This window comes from Acomys russatus, chromosome 12 (genome assembly GCF_903995435.1).
Source record: "Acomys russatus chromosome 12, mAcoRus1.1, whole genome shotgun sequence".
NCBI lineage: Eukaryota > Metazoa > Chordata > Mammalia > Rodentia > Muridae > Acomys > Acomys russatus.
This window is the reverse complement of record NC_067148.1, coordinates 36,842,921-36,867,234: the sequence shown is the minus strand read 5'-3', so window position 1 is coordinate 36,867,234 and position 24,314 is coordinate 36,842,921. Positions and strand designations below refer to the sequence as shown.

The window sequence follows — 24,314 nt, the reverse complement described above, 5'->3', positions numbered from 1 at the left end:
TGTGCAGGGCCTGTCTGCCAGTCTTCACCTGGGTGAGGGGAGTGATCACCTGGATGCCTTTGATTTTATTTCAGCTTTCTCGCTTACTTATCCTGACAAATTCTAGACGTTTCAAACACATCAGCTCTGGTTATTGTTATTGTCGTTTTTAATTTAATGATTTCTAGCAAATCTATTCCGTGTAACCTTCACCACAATCCAGTTTGAGCGCATTTCATTCCTCCAAAAAGGCTGGAATGAGGCCACTAGGGAAATAGAGACTGCCGAGAAGCAGACAGTGTTAGCCCGGTTCCCTTGATCTTCAGTGCCTGTCCTTAGCCTTCCCTGCCTGTCCCTTCTCTCCTGCGGGATCTGGATTTGCAGCAGAGCCTCTGCAACCCAAAAGGCTAACCAAGCTGGGGCGCCTCACCAGCTCACCACCCAACCCGGGCGAGGGGGGGGGGGGTGAGGGCGCGGGGGCAGGGGGGTTGAGCGGGAAGTAGCGCTTCCTGCTCAGTGTACGGAGATCACTTTCGGTTTCGGTTTTCTTTTTTCTGAAGCCTCTCCCCTCGGGTCTGTCCAAGGTGGCCACAGCGTGGCTAGGGGGCTTTTATCCAGCTGGGTCCAAGATCTCCTTAAGGAATCTCCGGGGAACCTGAGAGAGAGACTGGTGGCAGCCAGGCAGCCAGGTGCGGTTCTGCTCTTGGGCTCTGCAACGTGGGATCTTCGTCCTTGGGGTCAGCTTTTATCTGCTGGACCTTAGAGTCCTCGGGTTCTCCTCCGCAATGTACTGTTTTCCAGGGTGCCTAGGACCTTCGTGAGTGGGTTGGGGGGACGGGGAAGGAAAGGATAAGGGAGAAGGAGGGGAGTGCGGTGGAAGCCGATACACGCAATTCTTTTTCCTGAAAGTTAGAGGCTTTTGGGTAGAGTGTCCAGTGTATGTTCCCAAGGTTGGACGTGGAATGCACCCATGGTGGGCAGTGCCTTCATCATCCACTAGGCGCTTGCCAACTTATGGAGCTATTGAGAAAGAGAAGTAACTTAGCATCCTTACTTCTACCTAGCGTGTACAAATAGTCTTTGCATGCTTTTATTTTTTAATTTATGGCCATTTCTTGAAATACATTCCTGTGCATTAAATTTAAGGGAATTCATATTTTAGAGCTTGCGACACCGATTACCAAATGAACCACAGAACACTTGAACTGGCTTACATTTCTACCGTATTGGGGATTGTAGCTATTGATTTCTCTCTTCGTCACTTTGATATGAATATGCACTGTCAAGCCCCTCCCACTTTCCCCAACTTAATTATGTATTCAGGGATGGTCGTGGTAGTGATGCACTCCTTTAATCCCAGCACTTGAGAGGCAGAGGCAGGCGATCACTATGAGTTTGAGGCCAGCCTGGTCTACAAAGGGAGTCCAGGACAGCCAAGGCTACACAGAGAAACCCTGTCTCGAAAAACAAAAACAAAACAAAAAAATATGTATTCAGTGTAACCAAGTAGTTATTGATTGCTCATTTGGGGTGTTGTTTTTCCTAATGGATGCTTGCCTTTTCCTAACATGTCAGGCCCCTTAACATAATAAAAACCTGAATGCAAGCATCTGAGATACACTATCTTTTTTTTTTTTTTTTTTTCTTTCCAAGACAGGATTTCACTATGTAGCTCTGGCTGTCTTGGAAGTTACTATGTAGATAAACCAAACAGGGCCTCAAATTCTCTGAGGTCCACCTGTCTCTACCTCCAGTGCTGGGATTAAAGGTATGTGCCATTTCCCTGGGTTTGAGATACAGCGTCTTGCACAGTGAGAAGAAACAAAATACTAGAGACAGACACATTCTGGTGTGTACTGGTTTCCTTGGGCTAGTTGCTTCACCTCTCCTGGTCTGACTTTCATCCTTTGGAAACTGTGGCAGGTGGCAAATGAGAAAGCTGTCAACTGTCTCCATCTGAGTGCTGCTATATGGTAAAGTATAGTAAATCATCCTAAACAGAGCCCAGAGCATGTACTGCGCTCTCCCCTCCACCCCCTGCATGCATATCATCACCAGCTTTCTCTCCCACCTGTCTTCTGTCTTCCAGGACTTCCTCAGGACTGAGGACTGTCCATGGCACATCTTCCTGTTTTACAGTCCTGCTGTGAATTCTTCTTCTTTTTCCTCAAGTTTTTCCTGCCAAGTTTAAGGAATTTAGAAATAAGGAGAAAGGGACAGGATGGACTGACTTGTCACTTTCTTCTGGAAATACTTACTAATTAGAGTTTGATATTTTACTTAGCAAAAGATGAAAGGGGAGATCTTTGCTTGCTTTGCGTTTAAACACACAAACAAAACCTTGAGTGTTAGCTGGGGATGTAGCTCAGTGATGGGGCACTCACCTAAGATGCACAGGTCCTCGCTCCTTCCCTGGTGGTGCCATCCAACAACAAAAGCGCCCCTAGATGATTGCACCATTTATGGGGACTTTCATTCTTACAACAGTTTGCCAGACTGTCACCTGGATGTTTTCTTCCTGTTAAAACTGACTGGTTATTTTCTCGTGGTCTGGAAGCAGACAATTTCTATGAACGTCCCATAGGAAGATACAGGCCCTGAAGAATGAAATGGGTTCATAAAGCCACGTGGTGACCTTAACCAGTTCTATGTTTCACCATCTTCCTGGTTTTATTTACGTGTTGCCCTACTTCTTTCCCTAGGATGTTCACTGTGACCAGGGCCTTGGAAGAGGCCCTCCTCCAGCACTTCAGATACACGAAACTGGACATCGCCTATGCCATCAACAAGCCGTTCCCCTTCTTCGAAGCTCTCCGAGACAACTCCTTCACCACTGAGAACATGTACAAGGTGAGGCCTGGGGACCCCCACAAGACAACCAAGTCCTCGATAAGTATGTGCCATTATTGAGCTCCCTGACCACAACCCACCGTGGCTTCTAGAACATGGAAAAGCCCAACTTGACCAAGATCATTATTGCAGGAAGGGATGATTGGGAGAAAGGGTGTCATGGGGCTGTCTTAGTGCTCCCAGAGCAAAGGACCACAAACCGGAACCAGAAGTTCGGGAGGCCAGAAGGCCCAAATCGAGGTGTTGATGGATTGACTTTTTCTAGAAGTTCTAAAACAGATCTTCTTCTTGCTTCTGTTAAGCTTCTGGTGGTTGCTGGCAGCTTTTGGAGTGCTTAGACCAATAGTCCACTGCAGTGCTTTTCCGTCTTCGCTCTTCTGTTTTCTCCTTTTCCTTCCTTTGATAAGAACATGTGTGTTTAGGAACTGCTCTAACCCAGCATAGTCTCGGCATCCTCTACCGAGATCTGCAAAGATCTTTTGCCAAATAAGTTCACACTCACAGGCTCCAAACGTTGTATCTTATTTGGAACGAAGATGCCGCTCGACCTAGCACAGGCATTGTCCCAATGTCTAAGAACACGTGGCTGCCAGGTTAGTCTAAAACATGACGTTTGTTGTGCTGTGTGACTGTATGAGTGTGTGTGCACATATGCCTTGGCGTGTGTGTGGAGGTCTGAAGATAACATACGGGAGTTGGTTCTCTGTTTCTGCCATGTGGGTCCCGGAGATTAAACTCGGGGTTACCAAGCTTGGCAGCAAGTGCCTTTATCTGATACATCATCTTGCAGAGTCCCCAGTTCATTCTGATGTAAGGCAGGCACTGGAGGATATGGCTATATGCACAAATGTGGTGCCTTTTTCATACCAGTTTAGTGTTGGCTTGTTTGTGTTTTGGAATTCAAGGTTCTGGAAAGTTGCAGCAGCCTTTTCCACATCTTGACACATCTCCTCCATCAGATCACAGCCCACACTGCATTGCTCAGAGGGTACCCACTCATCTCACAGAGATGCTCAGAGTTTCCCCGTAACAACTTGTGCTTTCCTTATGACACTTCTCAGTTGCAACTGCCTATTTATTGACTTTCTTTTCAGGGATGGATGCTCTCTCGTTCTCCACCTGGGCAGGGTCTGTCTCACATGGGCAGGGGCCCGCCTGGGCATGGGTCCACCTGGGCAGGGGCCCACCTGTCCCATCACCGTGTCTATCTGGTGGTGGGCACACAAGGATTAACTAACAGGTCTGTCAGATGCTCGTTGGAAGGATTTTGCAGTTTGTCCTCTCCTCCTGTGCCTTCTGTTTTGAAAAGATTTAGTATATCTTCTACTAAATTTTCTCCAAAATTAAAAAAATATTTTTTTTCATAAATTTTGCTTTTTGTTTCATTTTGCTCGAGACAGGATTTCTCTGTGTAGCCTTGACTGTCCTGAAACTCACTTTGTAGACCAGGCTGGCCTCAAATAGAAAACATTAGAGATCTGACTGCCTATCTCCTAAATGCTGAAATTAAAAGTGTGTGCCACCAAGCCTGGCTTCTTCATTCTTTTTCCCAATTACAATCACTTATTTATTTGGGGGTGGAGGAGGGCATATGCTATGGTGCAGGTGGAGGTCAATCTAGATTTGCTGGGCATGGTGGTGCATGCCTTTGATCCCAGCACTCGGGAGGCAGAGGCAGGCAGATCTCTCTGAGTTCAAAGCCAGCTTGGTCTACAAAGTGAGTCCTGTGCAGACCAAAGTAGGTTTCTTACAATCTAGAGAAGCACAGATATCGAGCTGTCAGCTCAATGAATAATCATTCAAACTAACCCTACGCTCCACCACTCTCTGAAGGAATCTCTAAAAGCCTGTCAAAATATGGTCCCTCTGTCCAAAGTGGTGCACAAGGTTCTCACCAATCTGGAGAAGACTTTTCACATGTCACTGCTGCAGACATTGTTCAGCCGTGTCAACCTACGTGAATACCCCAGCATGGAAGCAATTTTCAGAAGCTTCAAAAATGGTAATGTGGGTTTTTTTCCCCCTCTGATAATTTTTACACGTGCAATGTTGCTACACTAAAAGCCTGGGCTTGTATCCAATGTGTCTTCCGGTGCCTGCATTTCCTGTGTAAAGGTATAGCCCACAGTCAGTCATAAAAGCAGCTGGAGGGCTAGCCCTTGCTGACTCTGACCTCAGTTTCCCCAAAGTGAATTCCTATAGGACACAGATTTTTTTTTTTTTGTTGTTGCAGCTAATTAAAGAATTTCAGTGTTGGTATAACTTTGTTTGTTTGCGGCAGAGTCTCATGATGTAGCCCAGGCTGGCCTGAGATGTAATCATTCTGTTTCAGCCCTCTTTCCAAATTATGGACATGGTCCCTCATTCCTATCTTGAAAATATAATGTACTGGGCCATCTCTAGGAAAGAGGAATGTCAGAGACCCGATATGAAAGAAAAGGAGCTCTAGAGAGAGAGTGGACCCAATGTCTATCTCTTTGTGACAGTGTGCTTGTCCCCACACATTTTGTATGATCATCTCACGTGTCCTTAAAACAATCCGTGACATTATTGTTAGCTGCTCTTGGCAAGGAATGCAAAATTCAGAGGTAACTCCCCCAGTCCTCCATGTTAGAAGTAGAACTGGGGACTCCTATGTGGATTTCCCAACACAAGAGCCTAATACGGTAACCACTATTTCCACAAAGCCAGCAAGGAGGCAGCGTGTAAAGCTAGGGAATAGGGGAGCTCACAAAGACGGGGGAGATGGGCATGTAGAGAAGGGGGTTGAGAGAAAGAATGGAGCATGGAGTCCACTGAGACAGGAAGGGCCTGTGTGGTAGTCACATTTCTATCTCTGTCACAAAATGCCCAAGACAATTAACTTATAATGAGAAAAGAGTTTTGGGGGGCCTCATGGGTCGAGGTGTCTTTACTTCTGAAATAAATGACAAAGAGCAATCTTAATAGAAACCAGCCCCAATCTGTTCAAGGGATTAGCACGTGGAAAGCCATGTGCCTGGTGTTAGGCTGGGAAGGAAGATCATAGGGTGTTCACAGTGATGTGGCCAGATGACAGGGTTTCAACAGAACCTGCAGGAGTGAGGAGAGACCACAAGACCAAGTCCCAATATACCCTGGTAAGGAAGTTTTGTTTCATTTGGTCCAGGGAGATATGTTTATTTATTAAAATAATAATAATAAACAAATAAATTATAAAATAATAATAATAAATATTAGAGACCTTTGTTAAATTAGAACATTCACACAACTGACCAAGTTTTATGAAACCAAAATTGCAGAAAATTAAATCCTTGGGTACAAAATACCCAATTTTATGTGTTAAAATCCACATGTGCTTAGCTTTCTCCCCATTTATTTATTTATTATTTACTTATTTATTTTTGCTGTCAGTTTTTCAAAAAAATGTCCATATATTTGGTCATATTCTCTCTCTCCTCCCTCAACTCCTCTCAGACCCCCCCCCCACACTTCATAGTTTTTCCTCTCTTAAAAAACCCAAATCAAGCCAAACCAACAAAAAACATGGAGTCCATTTTGTGCTGGTTAACTATTCCTGCACATGGGCCTTCCCTGGAGTGTGGCTCATACCCAGTGTCCCTCCATTGCAGAGAACTGGTTTTCCCTTTTTTGTCAAACATTAATTGTGAATAGCTTCTCTGTTAGGAGTGAACCTTTATATAGGTTACCAGCAGAAGAAGTGACCCAGATTAAAGGTGGATCTTCCCACCTCAAGAGATCTAAATTTAGGATGAGTCTTCCTGCTTCAAATGATTTAATTAAGAAAAAAAAAAAATCCCTCACAATTGTACCCAGCCACTTGAGTTTTGGTTAATTCCAGACATAGTCAAGTTGACAACCAAGAATAGCCATCACAATGGGTATATCAAAAAAAAAAATCATTAGGAGTCATTTTGTTGCTACATTCATTTAGAAGATTAATTGTAGTAGGTTTTACTCTAGAGCCCATGACCTATCTAGTCTTAGATCCTTGGCCACATTAACACTCTAGAGCCCATGACCTATCTAGTCTTAGATCCTTGGCCACATTAACACTCTAGAGCCCATGACCTATCTAGTCTTAGATCCTTGGCCACATTAACACTCTAGAGCCCATGACCTATCTAGTCTTAGATTCTTGGCCACATTAACACTCTAGAGCCCATGACCTATCTAGTCTTAGATCCTTGGCCACATTAACAATGTTGAGTGTGGGTCCTGTTTCATAGAATAGTCCTTACTGGTTGGTCACTCCCATGACATTTGTGCCACTATTGCACCAGTGGGTGTATCAAGTAGGCAGGTCATTATCACAGCATTCCTAGCTGGGTGAGATTGATGACAACTTTTCAGCTCTGGTAGTGTGTATAGAACCTTCCATCACTATGAGTGGATGAAGCTTCTGGTTGAGCAACAGCTTGATTTCTTCATGTTCAGTGGCATAAGTATACGGTGCCTTTAGCAATAGGGTTTTGCCAGCAGGTTCTGGAGGATACTTGATAATTCCATTTATATGCATATATATTTTAGGGAGCTTCTATAATAGTAGGTTTGTATATGGTCAGTCCATTTTTGGTGATAGATTGGGGACTAAATAGCACTGAGTGTCCAAATGAAATAAAAGTTGGAAGGGACACTTGTGGTGACAAACCTGTTCCATGCACGGGGAGAAAATCAGTAACTCTGCCTCTGGTCCTATGGGTAAAAATGCACTAGGCGATCCTGTCTGCTGGATAACTTCTGAATCTTCAGGCTCCTGATGTATGCTCCTTTGTGAATTCCAGTTGCTGCTGCCTATGAAAGGAGGAACACAACCACACAGACCCTAGTTGAAGTCCCAAGCGACCCAGCAGAAGGGTGCTCCCTCCAGGCTCTGCCACCCCTGCCGCCACCCCAGCTACCTCCACCAGGTCACCTGTCCTCTGCAACAAGAGCCTGCAACCCCAGAGCATCCTCACAGCAAATCACTGAGACCCTGGATGAGAAGCACAGCCTTTCTCACCCAGCAGTACCACTCCCTGGCTTCATTCAGGAAGAAAAAACCACTCCAGGCAAGAAACAGATCTTGTCCTACAATTTGTACCAAGAATGCTTGCTCCCTGTCGATTAGAATCCCAACTTACTGTCTTTTATTGATCTGTTCTTTTCTATGCACCTACATACCTACACACAACCCTTTCTAAGAAAATCACGAGCATTGCCAGTGGCCAGGCAGGCCCAGATCCCAGAGCACCTTCCTCCTGTACTTGGACACTCCAACCTCTGCCCTTGACCTTATTCCTTCACCTTCCCTGCACCTTTAGGCCAGCGGTTCTCAACCTTCCTAGTGCTGCGACTCTTTAGCAGCTCCTCATGTTGTAGTGATCCCCAACCATAAAATTATTTTTGTTGCTATTTCATAGCTTTCATAATTTTGCTACTGTTATGAATCATAATGTAATTTTTTGTTTTGTTTGTTTTTTGAGACAGGGTTTCTCTGTGTAGCCTTGACTGTCCTAGGCTCACTTTGTAGACCAGGCTGGCCTCGAACTCACATCGATCCCCTTGCCTCTGCCTCACTAGTGCTGGGATTAAAGGTGTGAGCCACCACGCCTGGCTCATAATGCAGTTTTTTGGAGATAGAAGTTTGTCGTGGGGATCTTGACCCACAGGTTGAGAACCACTCTTTTAAGCCATTCACTCTCTTTCCTTATAACCTTTATATTCCCTTTGCCTTCAGCTGCCAGTAACGATTTAACAGCTACAACCAATAAGGAAGAAAATTCGGAAAGGATGCCTAGCCCTTCCCCTGGCACTGTACAAGGTATCACCAACTGGGCTGTGGAGGGAGACTATGCACATGCCAAATGAGAGGCTGTGGTTAGAACCACAGGCATGAGAAGGGGAGAGAAGCAGACAGAGCTGTTCATAGGCTCCCAGAGCAAAGGTAACCAACCATCAGAACTGGTGTGTGGGTCTGGGGTGTAGCTCAGTGGGAGATGACTTCCCTGGTAAATGCAAGGCTCCTAGGTCAGTCCATGGTATATACAGTCAGTCTCTGTCTCTGTCTCTGTCTCTGTCTCTGTCTCCATCTCTGTCTCTGTCTCTCTCTATCTCTGTCTGTCTCTGTCTGTCTGTCTGTCTCTCTCTCTCTCTCTCTCTCTCTCTCTCTCTCTCTCTCTCTCTCTCTCTCTGTCTTGTTACACACTTACAGTGGTAATTCTTCCCTGACTACAGAAGCCTTTGAGTCTTAGCCTTATTTGTTCCTTTTTATTTTGTAGTGTGTTAAGAGTAGAACTGAGGGCCTCTGGCATGCTGGACAAGCACTCTGTCCCTGAGCTAACCCACCAACCCCTATATTTATCCTTAGATGAATTAGGTTCTAAAATATATGTATGTTATTAACATTATTAGAAAATACTGGCTGGGTGCTGGTGGGGTACGCCTTTAATCCCAGCACTTGGGAGGTAGCGGCAAGCGGATCTCTGTGAGTTTGAGGCCAGCCTGGTCTACAGAGTGAGTTCCAGGACACCTAGAGCTGTTACACAGAAATCCTGTCTCAAAAAACAAAACAAGACAAAAAGAAAGAAGGAAAAAAGAAAGAAAAGAAAATACCATTAAAAATTTAAAGGTCTATTGGACCTAATTGAGCTTCCAGACTTAATGTCACTTGCCTCCCCCAAACCATCACTATAATAAAGTTTCATTACATTAACTATAGCTGAACATATTGCTGACATTGTCAAAGATATGTATTGTGGATCCCTTGCTCTCCAGGGCAGAGAATAAAGGAGTCCTATTGAACTCAGTAACATTTCCTCCACTCCTCTGATTCCTGCCATTTAAATACGTTTAACATAATCAGAAAGCTGGTGACAATGGAAGATTTCATCATCTACGTTTACAAAAAAGGTAGAAGAAATCCTGTTATTAAACTAATGAGTTGCTAATTAGGAGTAACCAACTGGTTACTGTCCTTTCTGTGCCCTACCTGACCCTGATCACCCACCTTCTGGTCACCTGCCTTCCTTGCTGGTTGAAGTCACATCTGTTCTCTACCATTCTGATTCCGACTTGCTCATCCTGAAAGCCTCAATATTCTCTCTCTCTCTCTCTCTCTCTCTCTCTCTCTCTCTCTCTCTCTCTCTCTCTCTCTCTCATTTTTTCAAAACAGAGTTTTTCTGTGTAGCCATGGCTGTCCTGGACTCACTTTGTAGAGCAGGCTACCCTCAAACTCAGAGATCCGCCTGCCTCTGCCTCCCGAGTGCTGGCAGTAGAGGCATGCCACCACCACCCAGCTAAGCCTCCATTCTTTTTCCTCTGCCTAGTGTCCTCCAGGCATCACCAGAGAAAAGATAAGGAAGACTCTCGGGAGACACCCCCCAGTCCCTCAGGCCCTGTGTCAGGTAATCTGCATTTGGCTTTAGTGTTCCTCCTTTTCTGGGCATTTACACCATCCACTCTCCTCCCTGGCAGCCAGACCGGTAACCCAAGATTTTCCTTCCTACAGTGATCACAGACAGAATTTAAGATATTTTCATAGTGTTGTGTAAACAACAGACAGCCTTAAGGAGACAGGTCTTTTTATCTGTTACAGTTTCAAGTCTCTTTGTTTTTCTTATTGCATCAAAGCTAGCAGAATCTCATAATGTATTTGCTGTTGGCAGTTGCACTGGTAACAATGACAGGGTTGGTCAGGGATGAAGAGGCAACTCAATGGCTAAGAGCACTGGCTGCTCTTCCAGAGGACCTGAGTTCAATTCCCAGCAACCACTTAGTAGCTTATAACCATCAATTCCCAGCAACTACGTGGTAGCTCATAACCATCAGTAACTCCAGTCCCAAGGGCCCTCTTCTGGGCTTTACATGAACGAGGCATGCATGTGGTACACAGACACACATGCAGGCAAAACACTCATACACATAAAGTTTTTAATTTAATAACGAGGTGGTCAGATCAAGACAGAATGCTGTGGGCTGAGAGATCCCCACCTTCGTTCCTTACTCTTTTGAGTTCTTCGACTGACTTCCCTTTACACCTTCTCCTTAGTCCATTCTGAGCTCTGAGGTGGATTCTGTTTCTTTTGTTAGTGGTAAAAGATGACTCTCTATCAGCAAATGACCTGGAAGTGCCCCAGGAAGCAGCCAGCACTCCTGCAAACATGAAAGGTACAGACATCCTTTCCCCTGTTCCTCCAGCTGTGTCACACCCTAGCAGCCAGGATGCAAACCCATTCCTGCTACTGCAGTGTCTCTGCAGTTTCTTTTCATTGCACCTTCCTCAAAGACTTTGTGAAAAATTAGAGGTAACAAGAAGGCACTTATGTAGTTCTGTGTCCTGTGGCGGGGCCTGAGTCCCACATCCGGCGGGTCAGTCCAGGTGCTGCTTGCCTCCTGACAAGAATGGATGGGCCTCAAGGTCCCATTTCTCGCTCATGATCAGGGACAGTTTAGAGCGCTCAGGGGTGAGGCTCGTGGCCTGGCCACTAAGCCAGGTTCCCAGCCTCTCTGGGGGAAGGTAGAAAATGAGTTTCCACACTGGGTGTTACAATTAGCTCTTTTTAAGATGAGACTGCAAGTCCCAAAAGGCAGTGGAGACTCGGGAGCCCCACCAGTGTCACAGTCACTTCTTTGAGCCACTGTGCCAAGCACTGCAGCAGAAACAGGTGGTTGTCCAAAGCCCACTAGCAGGTAGGGTGAGATACAGGCCTGGAGGTGCTTTACCAGGGGTCAGCACAGAGCTATCAGCAACTATGGTTGAGCAGGCCCCAGAGGCTGCAAAGGCAGTTCCATCATTGCTGCCTGACCACCAGGTCCAGTGGCAGGTTTCACACACACACACACACACACACACACACACACACACACACACACACACACACACTAAACAGAGTCTCAGGTGATCGTGGTGGAGGAATGGCAAGCCAGACAGTAGGAGCAGGGGCAGGAACTCGAGCGTCAGCCCGAGCATCCCACAGCCAGCCAGCCTTTATTTATAGACCTTGGGCAGCGGGGAGGGATTTTGAGGGTGAATATGTCTGATTCTCTAGGGCTAAAGTTGCCAGGATACTTAATCTACATACAGTGTTGCAGCCTCACTTACAGTCAGTAACAGGGGGACCCTATCACAAGAAGGAGAAAACAGTACTTAATTGTCCTATGTGTGAGGGAGTGATCCCTAGGTGCAATTAAGGGTCATTTGCTGGAAGCTAGGATCTCAGTATGGGGATGGGACCTGTATTTTTCTGTTAGGACTGTGTGACAACCCTTACAAAATCTGGGATTACCAGATCAGGTGGAGTGAAAACCCCCCACTAAGAAAGGGAGTCCATCTTCGTAGATGGAGCGCAAACCGGCTATCCGGAGAAGTCAGCCTTCAGCCTTCTCCAGCAGAGTCCCACCTCTCAGACATATTGAACCAAGCATCCCTCAAAACCACTGGACTCCTATTCCACAGCTGCTTAGCGTGTCTGTTACACTACCTATAATTAGTCTCCCAGGAGGAGACTGCTTCCTGTCAGGTCATGTCCAGGCAACCTCTGTCATCCTTCACTTACACATCATGGTGGGAAGAAGGTTGAAGGTCTGTCTACCTGGCTACCTACTTCCTATCCTGCCTTTTGCTCTCTTGTCTTCACCTTTGAGGTATCACCATTCAATTGAAGTGCGTTATTGGCCTGACAAGACGGCTTATTAGCCAGAGGTGCCAGTCACGAATCCTGAGGATCTGAATTCAATCCCTGAATCCCAACTCATGCAAGTTGTCTCCTGACCTCTGCGTGTGTACCATGGTACATGTGCCCAACCTCCACATGCCAATAAATGTAATCATTGTGATGATGGTGATGATGATGATGGTCACAGTGACCTCTCTAATACTGTCATCCATTGGCTTCCCCATTGCTTTCTGGAAGCCTCCTAAGCCTGTCTTCTCCCACCTCACACGCCGCCACGGTCCTGGATGCCTTCAAGGCATGATGGATAGCAGATGACCCACCCCATACTCCAGCTGCTCAAGTCTTTATCTCCTCACATCTGGTGATTTTTTTTTTCCTTCACAAATTCTTGGTTTCTCATGTCCAAAAGCCACCCATAAGGTACTACCATTATCCAAGACTCATTCAATTCCCTAATAACTAATCCAAAGAATTCTCATTTTAACTCTTATCCTTGAGGTTTGTCCTTATAGTCCAATCTCTGATCTCTCTTTTCCAGCTGATCCTTTAAAAAGGTTAGGGGTGAGGTTGGAGAGATGGATCAAGGTTAAAACACACACACACACACACACACACACACCACTCACATGCATACACACATGATTAATGAATGAAAATATAATTTTTAAATAACAAAGATTGAAAGATCTATGTGACCATAAAAGATTTTGTATTCTCTCTTCTTAGCCAAAAATAAAAGAAAAAACATCTGGTCAACTCCCAAAAGACAGAAGAAAAAAAGACCCCCAGAAGGTAAGATGAGGGGCAAAGGGGTGCTGGAGGGAGTTCCTGAAGGGCTGGAGATTCAGTGGGGAAGTGGGTGGAGAGCTCTGAGCCCCATAGGAAGGCACACGGGAGCTCTGGGCAGTGCCCTGATCTGGTTTTACATTTCTCGAGACCAGTTCTGCCTCTGAGTAAACAGTGAGCTGGAGCACGCTGGAATCCTGTTCTGATGGCCGGTTACAGCCCAAGGCGAAGAAGGGTGGAGAGGGATATGGTTCCCCTCTATATACATGAGGATGACAACCATCCTTCCGAACTAAAAGGGGAGTTAACAAACCTTGCTACTTTGAGATAAAATGCAGAAGAGCTTGGGTCCTAGCCCTGAGAGGCAATTCATGGGACAAGCCCCAGAAGAGCTCAGGAGAGGTGGCCTCCTGACAGTGGGGTGTAGCTGTGCGGTAGACACCAGCTCCCAAAGTCCCAGCAGTGAGAAGTACCCTGAATGTCCTCCCTCCCTTCACAGAAGGCCACTAATCTGCCAGTCCTGTCACAGCAGAGCCCCTGGGGCCTCACCACCCTCTCCAGTGACACTCCTGGGAGCTGCCTTCAAGGCAAGCACTATGCCTGTCTCTTTTGTGCTTCTATACACTTTGCCCAGAAGAGGTGCCTGGGGACCTTTGGATGTTGTCTGTCTATACAAGGGTACTACATGGAAGGCCCTTCCCTCCTGCCTGAAGGATCCCAGGCCTTTGCCATTCTGCTCCCACAGGGTCACCTTGTGGTTCAGGAGTCTTAGTAGCAGGAATCAGAGAGCAGGCTCCCCCAACCTTACCCCCAATTCCTCCATAGTTATCAGGGTACTTTTGCTTGCTTGTTTTTCAAGACATGGTTTATCTATGTGGCCCTGGCTATCCTGGAACTAGCTCTGTAGACCAGGCTGGCCTCAAACTCACAGAGATCGGCCTGCCTCTGCCCTCCCCCCAAGTGCTGAGATTAAAGGGGTGCACCACCACTGCCCAGCTATCTAGTTAATTCATGACTAACCTGGGGTGAAAACATGATTTGGGGGGGAGAAAGCATGATGCATAATAAAATAAAATAAAAGTGAGGCACAGAGGTACAGAGATCTGGAAGGAGGGTCGATGGGGAGCCTGGGAAGGAAGGAAAAGATACACTGGGGTCCTCCATTTAAGCCATTCACGAGTCTGTCTTGGCCCAGGGGTGGCCTCACCTGGACATAGAGTCCAAAAGAAGCTCAAAGTGTTGGTTCAGAAGACTCTGAGGAAGAATGACTCAACCAGGAACTTGAAGGAGGTGACCAGTACTCGGAAAGCAAGGAGGAAATGTGCCCAGACACCCAGATCACAGGGTAAGGCCGGGGGGGGGGGGCTGCCATTGAAAGGTTTAGTATGGGAGGGTCTCTTAGAGCTGGTGCTAGGGTAAGGAGATATATGGTGTAAAAGGAACTTTTATTCTCCTGGCTCAGTTGTTGTCTCGGAGGCTTACTGCCTCTGTCTGCCTACTAAGGAAGCGCGTAGGCTCCATGCAATCTAACCTAGGCCTAGGATGTTTTCTGTCTCTGAGACTTACTGCTTAATAAGCTCACCCTTTCTTTTTCTACTGACTTCTGGGCTGCCTGGTTCAATTCAGCTGTACTGGCTCAAACTCCTCTCCCAGCTGACTTATTCAATTTGGCTTCTCTCTTGGCCCCTGAATTGCTCTACTTGTCTTCAAACTAACTTCAGCAATCTTCTCATTCTCTGCCTCATTCAGTCTTCACATGAGTTCTCTATCTGCAACCTGTTTCTCTATTACTGTCACGGTAAAACTGCCTCCTCCTCTTTCTCTCTCTGCATTGCCCCTTAAGTAGCTTCCCTTTCCTCTCTCTTCTCATGAGTGTTGGGTGTATTGTGTTCTGTCAAATCTTCTCTGATTTGTCACTTTTTCTGCCACTCAATTAGACATCACTTTCAAACATGGGTGTTTCCGTCTACAAACTAACTTTACCATCATTGTTTGGGATTAAAAAAAGCATATATCACCATGCTTGGATCTAAGCTTTTCTTTACCTGATACTTGCTCTATTCCAGGCTGGCCTTGAACTCAGATCTGCTTGCCTCTGTCTCCTGTATTAAAGACGTGTTTGTATTCCAGCCGGATTACACAGACCTAGAAGGTCTTTGGATGTGATCTCTTGCCAGGACAGCCATGTTCTGAATTAACATTCCTCTACAACATGAACTCAATATTTAGAGAGAGAAGCTCAGAGAATGTGGATGGGGTGTGAGGGGGGTTAAGGAAAGGCAACATCTACTGCTGCTGAGGAATTTGTGTTAAAGGAACAGATATGATCACAGCTGCAGGTCACCTCAGCCGAGACCTGAGGCAGAGAGCCTCAACCCTTTAGACCTCACCACCTTAGGGATTGCTTAGAACATCCCAAAGTCTATGGCTATGTTGTTTATGTCTACCTATTTGCATATTATTCATAATTAAAAAATAATAATTTATAAATCTTTGTTTAAAGTGAAATAAATTGGTCACATAACTGTATAAAAATGTATTTCTGAAGCAAAGACAAAATTAGACGATACATGTCAATCTGTGTTCCTGCAGGTCTCGGCAATGTCAGGCCTCAGGAGAGACAGGTAGATTCTTATAGTTGTTTCTGAACCTGCACATCTGTGATGAGTGGCTATGGCTGAGGATAGGGAGAAAATCTCCAGTCCTCTGTAAGAGCAGTGCATGCTCCTAACCAGCACCATTAGTTATAATCTAGACTCTGAATCTACATCTCTGACACTGTAGTTCTGTTAAAATAAAATGTGTCAACACCAGCCCGTGTGCTATCCCACGCCTTTAATCATAGCACTTGGGAGACAGAGGCAGGTGGATCTGTTTGAGTTCAATCTCTTTGAGGACAGCCAGGTGTATATATTCAACTCCAAGCCAGTGAGAACTACATAGTAGGGCCTGCAGGGGAGATGGTTCAGTGGTTAAGAGCACTGGCTGCTCTCCCAAAGGACCCAGGTTCAAATCCCAGCATCTACATGGTAATTTACAACTGTCTGTAACTCCAGTTGCAGGGGATCTAATACCCTCACACAGACACGCATGCAGGCAAAATGCCAATGCACGTAAAATAAAATAAAATATAAATGTTTAAAAGAGCAAGAGAGAAAAGCCAGGTGTGGTGGCACATGCCTTTAATTGAAACAAACAAATAAACCAAAACCAAACAAAAAAGAACTACATAGTAAGACCCATACATGCCCCCCAAAAGCAAACAAACAAAAGACATTAGCCATCTTACTTTTTTTTTTAATGTAGCCCTGGCTGGCCTCGAACCCAGAGAGATCCACCTGCCTCTGCCACCAAGTCCTGGGATTAAAGGTGTGAGCCTCCACACCTGCCTCCCTGTCTCAGATGGATCACCTACTCCTATAAGATTTTAAGTCTCAGACATTTGGAAAGTGTTGAACTATATAGTTCACAGGCACTTACATATTTTTCTTGGGGCAAGTGGGATTTCGAGATGTGGCAGAAGTATTTCGTATTTACTTCTCACTTTCTCACCCTTGGGAGAGGAGGTGGCCTGGAGTCTGCAGTCCTCAGCTCTGAAGGATGGCAGGCCTTCCAGGGTCAGGAGCTGCCTTATGGAGCTGCCATGTGCAAGGAACAGTGTTTCTTTCTTCTTTTTTCTTCTAGAGCTCAGCAATGAGGCTTCAAAGACAAACAGTAGAAGGAGGCCTCAGAAGAGGCACAGCATACCACCAAGAACCAGACACAGTAAGGATGGGGCACTGTGGGTCCCAGAATGCAGACTGCAGGAGCCCACAGCCAGAGCTGCACTCTCTAAGCCAGGATTCACTGCCCTTTACTTTTCATGGCCGCTGCCCTAAGGAGCCAGTTAGGGATTTACTGCCTCGCCACAACCTTCTCATGATGGCTTAAGATTACTAATGTATAGCCATGCATGGGCTCCGTGTGTGTGTGTGTGTGTGTGTGTGTGTGTGTGTGTGAGAGAGAGAGAGAGAGAGAGAGATTTTTTAATTTGTTTTGTTTTTTAGGATTTTTGTTTTTTGAGACAGGGTTTCTTTCTGTCACAGTCCTGGCTTTTCTGGAACTCACTCTGTAGATCAGGCTGGCCTTGAACTCACAGAAATCTACCTGCCTCTACCTCTGCTGAGATTAAAGGTGTGTGCCACCAAGCCTGTCTTTCTTTTAGGGGAGAGGGTTGTTTTTGGTTTGGTTTGGTTTCAGTTTTTTCGGTTTTTTGATTTGTATGTGAGGTTTATCTTTTTTTTTTTTCCCCTCCTGAAAGGTCAGTGTTTGTCCCATTGTTGAGAACCTGTGTTTGAGAGCCTTGCTTGCCCTGTGCTGAAAATGTCCAGTTGTGAGTCAGGGTCGTTTTTTTAGAAATCCAGTCTCTGGAGAGATTGCTCAGAGGTTAGGAGCACTGACTGTTCTTCCAGAGGACCCAGGTTCAATTCCCAACATTCACATGGTGGCTCACAACCATCTTTAACTCCAGCTCTAGGGGATCCAATGGCCTCTTCCGGCCTCCAAGAGCAGCAGGCATGATCGTGGGACACAGCAAGCAAAACAAAACACACAAAACAAACATACGGACATACAGACATAGCACTATGTATGGGCAACCTGCAGCACTGCGAAAGGACGCGTGTGCCGAAGCGTGCATGTGGAGTCAGAGGATGACTTTCATGGAGTCCGCTCTCCGCTTGCACCTTTATTTGGTCTCCTGAAATCAGACACTGGTTGCCAGGCTTACATGGCAAGCACTGTTAGCAGCAGAGCCAACTCTCGGCCCCACACATCTCTGGTGCACAAAAAACTACTGCGCTCGGTAAGAGATGAGCACCTCCAGAGCTCTGCAGTTTTCTGTTTTGCCTCCACCGTCTCTCTCTCCTCCCTTTACCCACTCTCTGTCTCTCTTTTTTTTTTTTTTTTAACTCTCAGAGCCCAGGTCTTTCAGATCCCTGGGAACTTTCTTCTGTTCTGTGCCTTCATGGAGCACAAGCACTCTCCTAGTTCCCAGTAGCAGCCAGCACCTCACTGCTTTGCGAATTCCAATTCCTCAGGTTGGTTTTCCTTACAATTGCCTTTTTATAAGATAGGCTGCAGACCAGTCGCTATGGAGGTCAGACTACCGTGCGCTTTCCCCTTCCCCTATGCCCCCCACCACCACCACCGCCTCCTTCCCCTTCCCTCCCCAGGGCCTCCTCCCTCAGACACACCCAAAACAGATCCCATCTTCCTGCTCCACACCAGTAGAAACCACCTTAAATCAATTATCACCTTCACACGGAAAGATCCTCTGTCCGGGACAGGGGCAGAGGTCCTAGGAATGTGACTTGCCCCAGGGAACCCTGGAGATATTCCTCTTGGCTCTTTCTGAGATTTGGTTACTTGTCTGTGTGCCTCCTGTTTACTGTGAGAGTGGCATTTGAAGTCAGAGAGCTACCTCAAGTCTTGCTTTCTGTCCTGTATCCGCGCCTCTGTGCCTCTATCCTTATCAGAGCACTATGAAGGCCCATACCAGGGCCTATGCTGCCCTCTGCTGGACTGACCCTGTACTGCGCACACACCGCCGATTGTTTCTCAGGGGCCTTCTTCAGCTGAGGTCTGGACAAGAGGGCACTGGCCCTTCATGTTGTCATTCAATCGTCATGATGGAACTCAATTAAAAGGGAAAAGACTCATATAAGGTAAAAATCCACTTGGGTGCTTCCGAATGCTTTGTTTTTTACAATGAAGGAAGTGAAAAATCGCAGGTGCCTCTTTAGTCTTTTTTAGTGAAACATTTGATGAAACAGGAACCCAGACCCATGCGTACCTTTGTCCTTCAGCTTGGCTTCCACCCTGGGCTGCAACTTCCGGGTTGGTCTAGGGTGCTTGTGCTATTAGGAGTCCCTCTGTGCCATTTTGGATTTTATCAAAATAATATTTTCTTTATCCCTTAAAAATGTCATAGATGGGCTGGGGAGATGGCTCAGAGGTTAAGAGCACTGGCTGCTCTTCCAAAGGTCCTGAGTTCAATTCCCAGCAACCACATGGTGGCTCACAACCATCTACAATGAGACCTAGTGCCCTCTTCTGGCCTGCAGGCACACATTCAAGCAGAATACTCTATAAACAATAAATAAATAAATATTTTTTTAAATGTCATACATGCAGAGGCAGGCAGATCTCTATGAGCTTGAGGCCAGCCTGGTCTACATAACAAGTGAGTTCCAGGATAGCCAGGACTGTTAAACAGAGAGTCCCTGTCTCAAAACAAAACAAAACAAAAAAAGTCATGTGGATATACAATCTGCTTTGATCAAGCCCACCTCCTCTTTCCTCCTACACCTTTCCCCGATTTCCAGGCCTAGCACACGCCCCTTCCATCTTGGTATCTCACTGAGTCTAATTAGTACTGGGTGTGGGCCTATCCACGGGAACATGGGCAACCTAGGAGGTGCCACACACCCCATCCGCATCCCAGGGCCAGCTCCCTCACACACTGTCACTGTTGCTCACTGTCCCCGTGTCTGAGCTTCTGCCCATCTATTAAGTGGGTGGTCCCGGCCTTCTTTTTGTGAGAATGAATGATGCAACTCTTGGTGTTCTTGATTCTGTTTAGAAGTCTCCAGCCACCCCACCTCCACCCTTCACCGTCACCCAGGCCATTGGTCCACAGGTCACGAAGTGCACAGATCTGCCCTAGACATTTCATTTTCTCAGATACACATTAGCTGTGGATCTCCGTGTGTTCTGGAAGTAACAGGAGCTGGTCTTTGGGCTGCTAATTAGGTTTTTTTCCGTTCCGCTGTTCCCCTCCCTTCCCTAATAGGCTTCCTCCATAGATGCTTGTCGCTTCAGGAAATTGTTTTTTATCTTTAATTGCTTACTTGCAGGCTCCCGGTTGTTTGCTCACACTGATGAGAGTCTAAACTGGCTGCTGCTGCTCCCTTAGAGTAGGGCTGGATGATACTGACACACAGGCTGGCCCTCAGGTTCCATCATTAAAGGCCTCTTGCTGAAATGGGCAAATGAGGCTAAGCCAAACTCAGTACCAGTGAGGACTCACCAGGAGACTGCTCTTAACAGTAAGGTACTTTAGAAGTCCTCAAGACTAAAGGCCCTGAGTACCTGCAACAGGTAAAAGAGGAAGTGATGCTTGTGGCCTGACCCTGCATGTTAGCTTGCTGCCCACAGCACCCCCAAGCCCCCACTGCCCCTTCATCTGTTACGAGCATATGCAGGACATCTGTCTTCTTTAGAGCTATGTTTACCATAGGAAGTTAGCAAAGATGTTTCCATGGAGACAGAGAACCGTGGGAGATCCCCACACTGTGCTAATCTGCCCACCCTCTAGGGTTTATAAATAGTAATTCAGGGTTACCTGTGACTCTGTCTCTCATTCAAATCACAGAGCTGAGAGCACCAAACCTCCCACTCAAACTGGATAAGGACTTGATTGACCCTTCTAGGGAACCGCAGAGCCAAGAGTCCACCTCTGGCTCCGTGTTCTCATCTACCGTACCATATTTGCATGGAGCCCAGACTCAGGTGGTGGGGCAAGCCAGTCCGCACCCTTATCCACATGGCTAACCTGGATGCCAGCCTGGTTCCTCCTAAGCTGGACATCCTTTGGGGCTCTTTGAGATAATCCATGCCCTCAGATCCCACGAGCCCCTCCTCCCGCAGTGTGACACTCCTGGCTCCATCTTTCCAAAGTAATTAATGATAATTAGCATCTTCACCTCAACATTATTCTTTCCTTTTCCCAATAATGACGTGTGTGTGTGTGTGTGTGTGTGTGTGTGTGTGTGTGTGTGTGTGTGTGTGTTTTCTTTTACTATTTTGGTGTTAGAGGCTAGAAGGAGCTGGGTCCAATGTTTTTATCTTACATGGGCCCCTAACTCAACACAGACATTTTGTTCCTCTGTCCCCAGGAGACAGCCCTGCATGAACTCTTCCCCAGTGAGGTTGGAGGGGAAGGAAGCAAGAACTACCAACAGCTATTTTAAACCCTTTCACGAGTGTTTCTTTTGAATCTTAACCTGAGATCCCTGCTCTGAGGTTCTGAGCTGCCAAATCTTTCCAGGTGCAGTTTGCGGCTTCATCCTGCATGGGCCCAGAGTTGTAAAGTGACAGCAGGTGATAAGGATGGATATTATCGCTCAGTGCTAACCACTTCACTTATCCAAGTCCGTTTGTTCTCATGCTTCTAGAAAAGCCCAAGGATGACACTGCAGATTTTCTCTCTCCTGCGCTTCCTGTGACCTGTGGTAAGGCCAAAGGGATTTTGTTCAAGGAGAAACTGAAACAAGGTGAGTGCTTGCTCCACTCATGTTCCGGTCCCTGGATGATGGGGTGGGCTGGAAGGGAAAAGAATGTCCTTTGTGTAACTTACCAGGAAACAGACCTTGCTAGCCAGACCGCAGGGGAAAAGCAACAACAATAAAAAGGCTTCCCAAGAGGGAGTTTGCAGACTTTTCCATAGAAGGTGATGTGGACCCTGTCCTCGCTACATGTACAGTCTGCTACATGCAGACTCTGACCTATTCCCTCAAAGGCCTGTAGAGATTATGGTCCCCTGAAGCTGAGAGAGAGGAACCCCAATTCTTCAATTTCTGCTCCCAATCCTGAGGAATCCCCTCTTGACCTGGGAAGATGGAAAGTCATAATGGCAAAGCTCAAAAGTTTGTGGAAAATTCCCAGAAGATCCAGGTGTGCCCTGGAATGGCCTGTCTTTTTCTTACAGGATCCTCGGAAAAGTGCATTCAGAATGAGGCAGGAGCTTGGCTCACTCCAAAGGAGTTTTTAATGCAAGGAGAAAGGAGCAAGTCAAAAGACTGGAAGAAGGCTATACATTGCAAGGCAAAGACGTTACGATTCCTGGAGGAGGTATTATAATGGCCAAAGGGGATGGGTTCAAATCTCGGAAGAGTGAGTGGTGTTTCCGTAGCAAAAATGTAGACAAACTCCCATTGAGACAATATCATGACTTACAGATAGCCAGATGTTCAACCAGAAACAGTTGTAGGTAAGGAAGTTAGGAAGATAGAGGCACACGATGACGATCTAAGTGCAAACGAAGTGGGCTGAGAATTTTAATGCAGGCCAAGTTTTTAAGAAGCTTAGCCTGGTAAGGCTGAGTGGTAGAGTGGAAGGAAGCTAACCGCAGGCAAAAAATTTCCCCGAGTCCCCAGTCTGTTAAGACTTTACAGAAGGCCCAGTTCCTGTGGACCCAGTGAGCCGTTTTTTTCACAGCCACTTCAACGCCTTTGTGGCACTCCCTTTCTAACCAGTTCCAATTGCAGAAGGTATGAGTTGTTGAAATTCCTGGACAGGGCCTCCTAATAATATGCAAACCATTCTCACAGGGTGCTGCCCCATATTTGCTTTGTGGTGGTGAGTGCTTTAGAAACAGACTTCTCAGGAGACAGCTTCAGTGAGACAGCTCATTTAATTGGGGGTGGGGGGAATGGGTGAGTGTACATTATTGGCTGGGGCCAGGGTGTTGAGAATGCCTTATTTGCATGAAAAGGAATTGCAGGTGCTTGCTGGGCATGACTTTACAGAGGTGGGGCATGGGGGCAGTAAGGCTACATGCACCAGAGACATACAGGCTGGAGGGGGGGTGGGGAGAGCAGTCCTACTCCTGCCAAGAGATTTTGGGGATTTGGACATGCCTTGACCTCACTCTTGCTCTGGGCCAGCTTCCCCAGTTGCACAGCTCCCCTGCCTCATAAAAGGAGGCCAGTGAGATGGCACAGTAGGTAAAGGTGCATTCCGTGTGAGCCTCGAAAGCTGAGTTCAGCCCCCCAAATGTGGAAAAAGAGAACTGACTGCACAGAGTTGCCCTCTGACCTCTGACCTCCACATGTGCAGTGTGGCTCCTGCTTACCTCCATAATAATAAGTAAAGTGGGGTTTGTTTTTTGTTTGTTTGTTTTTATAAATAAACCTCAAACATCACATGTAAGGATTTTACCTGGAGAGGAAGAATGAAAAGAGAAAGTGGGGGACGAACTGAGAAAGGAGAACCTAGGTCTTGGGTTTAAGTAAAGGGGAAAGTTACTTTATCATTAAGGGAACATTTTAAAAGGAAGCCATTAGGAGAAGCTCATTTCTCTCCTCACACTGTGAGTTTTATACCTAGTCTGATATTTAGGTGCAGGTAAAAGGGGGTTGGTATCAATATCCACAAAAGCAGAGCTTCCAGAATAACCTTCACTTGTCAACCTCTTCTCTTTCAGAAAGGACTTTTGCCCTGTACCTTCAAGAATAAACCTCAAAACAAGGGTGACCAGTGGATGAACTCCTGACCCATGCTCAGCTGCTGTGTTGCAGGCTCTCCGTGTCTAAACTTTGCCTTTGAGCCCCTGGGTGTCCCAGCTCTGAGACCCTTCCTGTTTGAGCAAGGCAACTCATCACACCTGGTCCAGCACTGGGGTACATGCTTGCACTGATGCCTTTGTTCACAGATGATTTGCCGTGGAAAAGTGCATGCATCCTGGAAAGTAAAGACAAAGCTGTTGCTGTCTGTGTGCCTTAGAAAAAGATGTTGGTATTAGAATGAGTACAAACTAGAGGTGTCAGAAGGAGGCGGCTTTAGTGCAAGAAGCAAACATGACGCCACACACCTATTGCTTGTGAGTAAGGTGACCCCTTGTCTGCAGAGACCCCCCCCCCTCCAGGGCAAAGGGCCACTACTGGTCAGCTCCACTAACTGTCAGCCTGCCTTAGCTCTAAGACGTGTTCTCCATCCTTGGTCCCACCTGTGAGCTCCTTTTAAATGAGAACTTCCAGCAGAGGCGATGCTGTGTCTCCTTCTTGTCCAGGAAACTGGCCTGGCCCTTGGCCAATTTCATTCAAAGTTTAAAGCAAAGATCCTCCAGTGTCACTTATAACCAAAAAAAAAAAAAAAAAAATCCTTTTTATGCTGATTGAAAGACACTGGGATCAAGGATGCTTAGTGTGTGGTTGCTACCACATTTCATTGATATTATAAAATATATTGATACATGTATTGGCTAAACTTTTTTAAACAAAT

At 46.4% G+C, this 24,314-nt stretch overlaps 1 protein-coding gene across 1 annotated transcript; it reads left to right on the top strand.

The window, feature by feature from the left end:
* Nucleotides 1–584: 584 nt before the first annotated feature.
* On the top strand, nucleotides 585–23,893 carry LOC127196478 (interferon-induced protein 75-like). The gene is made up of 12 exons (XM_051154226.1): nucleotides 585–668; nucleotides 2,682–2,829; nucleotides 4,663–4,831; nucleotides 7,614–7,880; nucleotides 10,137–10,214; nucleotides 10,900–10,977; nucleotides 13,212–13,289; nucleotides 14,467–14,616; nucleotides 16,956–17,036; nucleotides 21,488–21,586; nucleotides 22,021–22,163; nucleotides 23,518–23,893. Exons 2-12 carry the CDS (start codon nucleotides 2,683–2,685, stop codon nucleotides 23,584–23,586), a joined length of 1,359 nt encoding a protein of 452 aa, XP_051010183.1. The 5' UTR covers nucleotides 585–668; nucleotide 2,682; the 3' UTR covers nucleotides 23,587–23,893.
* Nucleotides 23,894–24,314: the final 421 nt, after the last annotated feature.

What these genes read in the sequence shown, in the direction of transcription:
- LOC127196478 (XM_051154226.1), top strand. Translation starts at nt 2,683, where the DNA reads ATGTTCACTGTGACCAGGGCCTTGGAAGAGGCCCTCCTCCAGCACTTC. An exon ending in TTTCAGAAGCTTCAAAAATG is followed by an intron (nt 4,832 to 7,613) that starts GTAATGTGGGTT and finishes TGTGAATTCCAG; the next exon opens with TTGCTGCTGCCTATGAAAGG. An exon ending in CCCAGAAGGTAAGATGAGGG is followed by an intron (nt 13,290 to 14,466) that starts GCAAAGGGGTGC and finishes GTCTTGGCCCAG; the next exon opens with GGGTGGCCTCACCTGGACAT.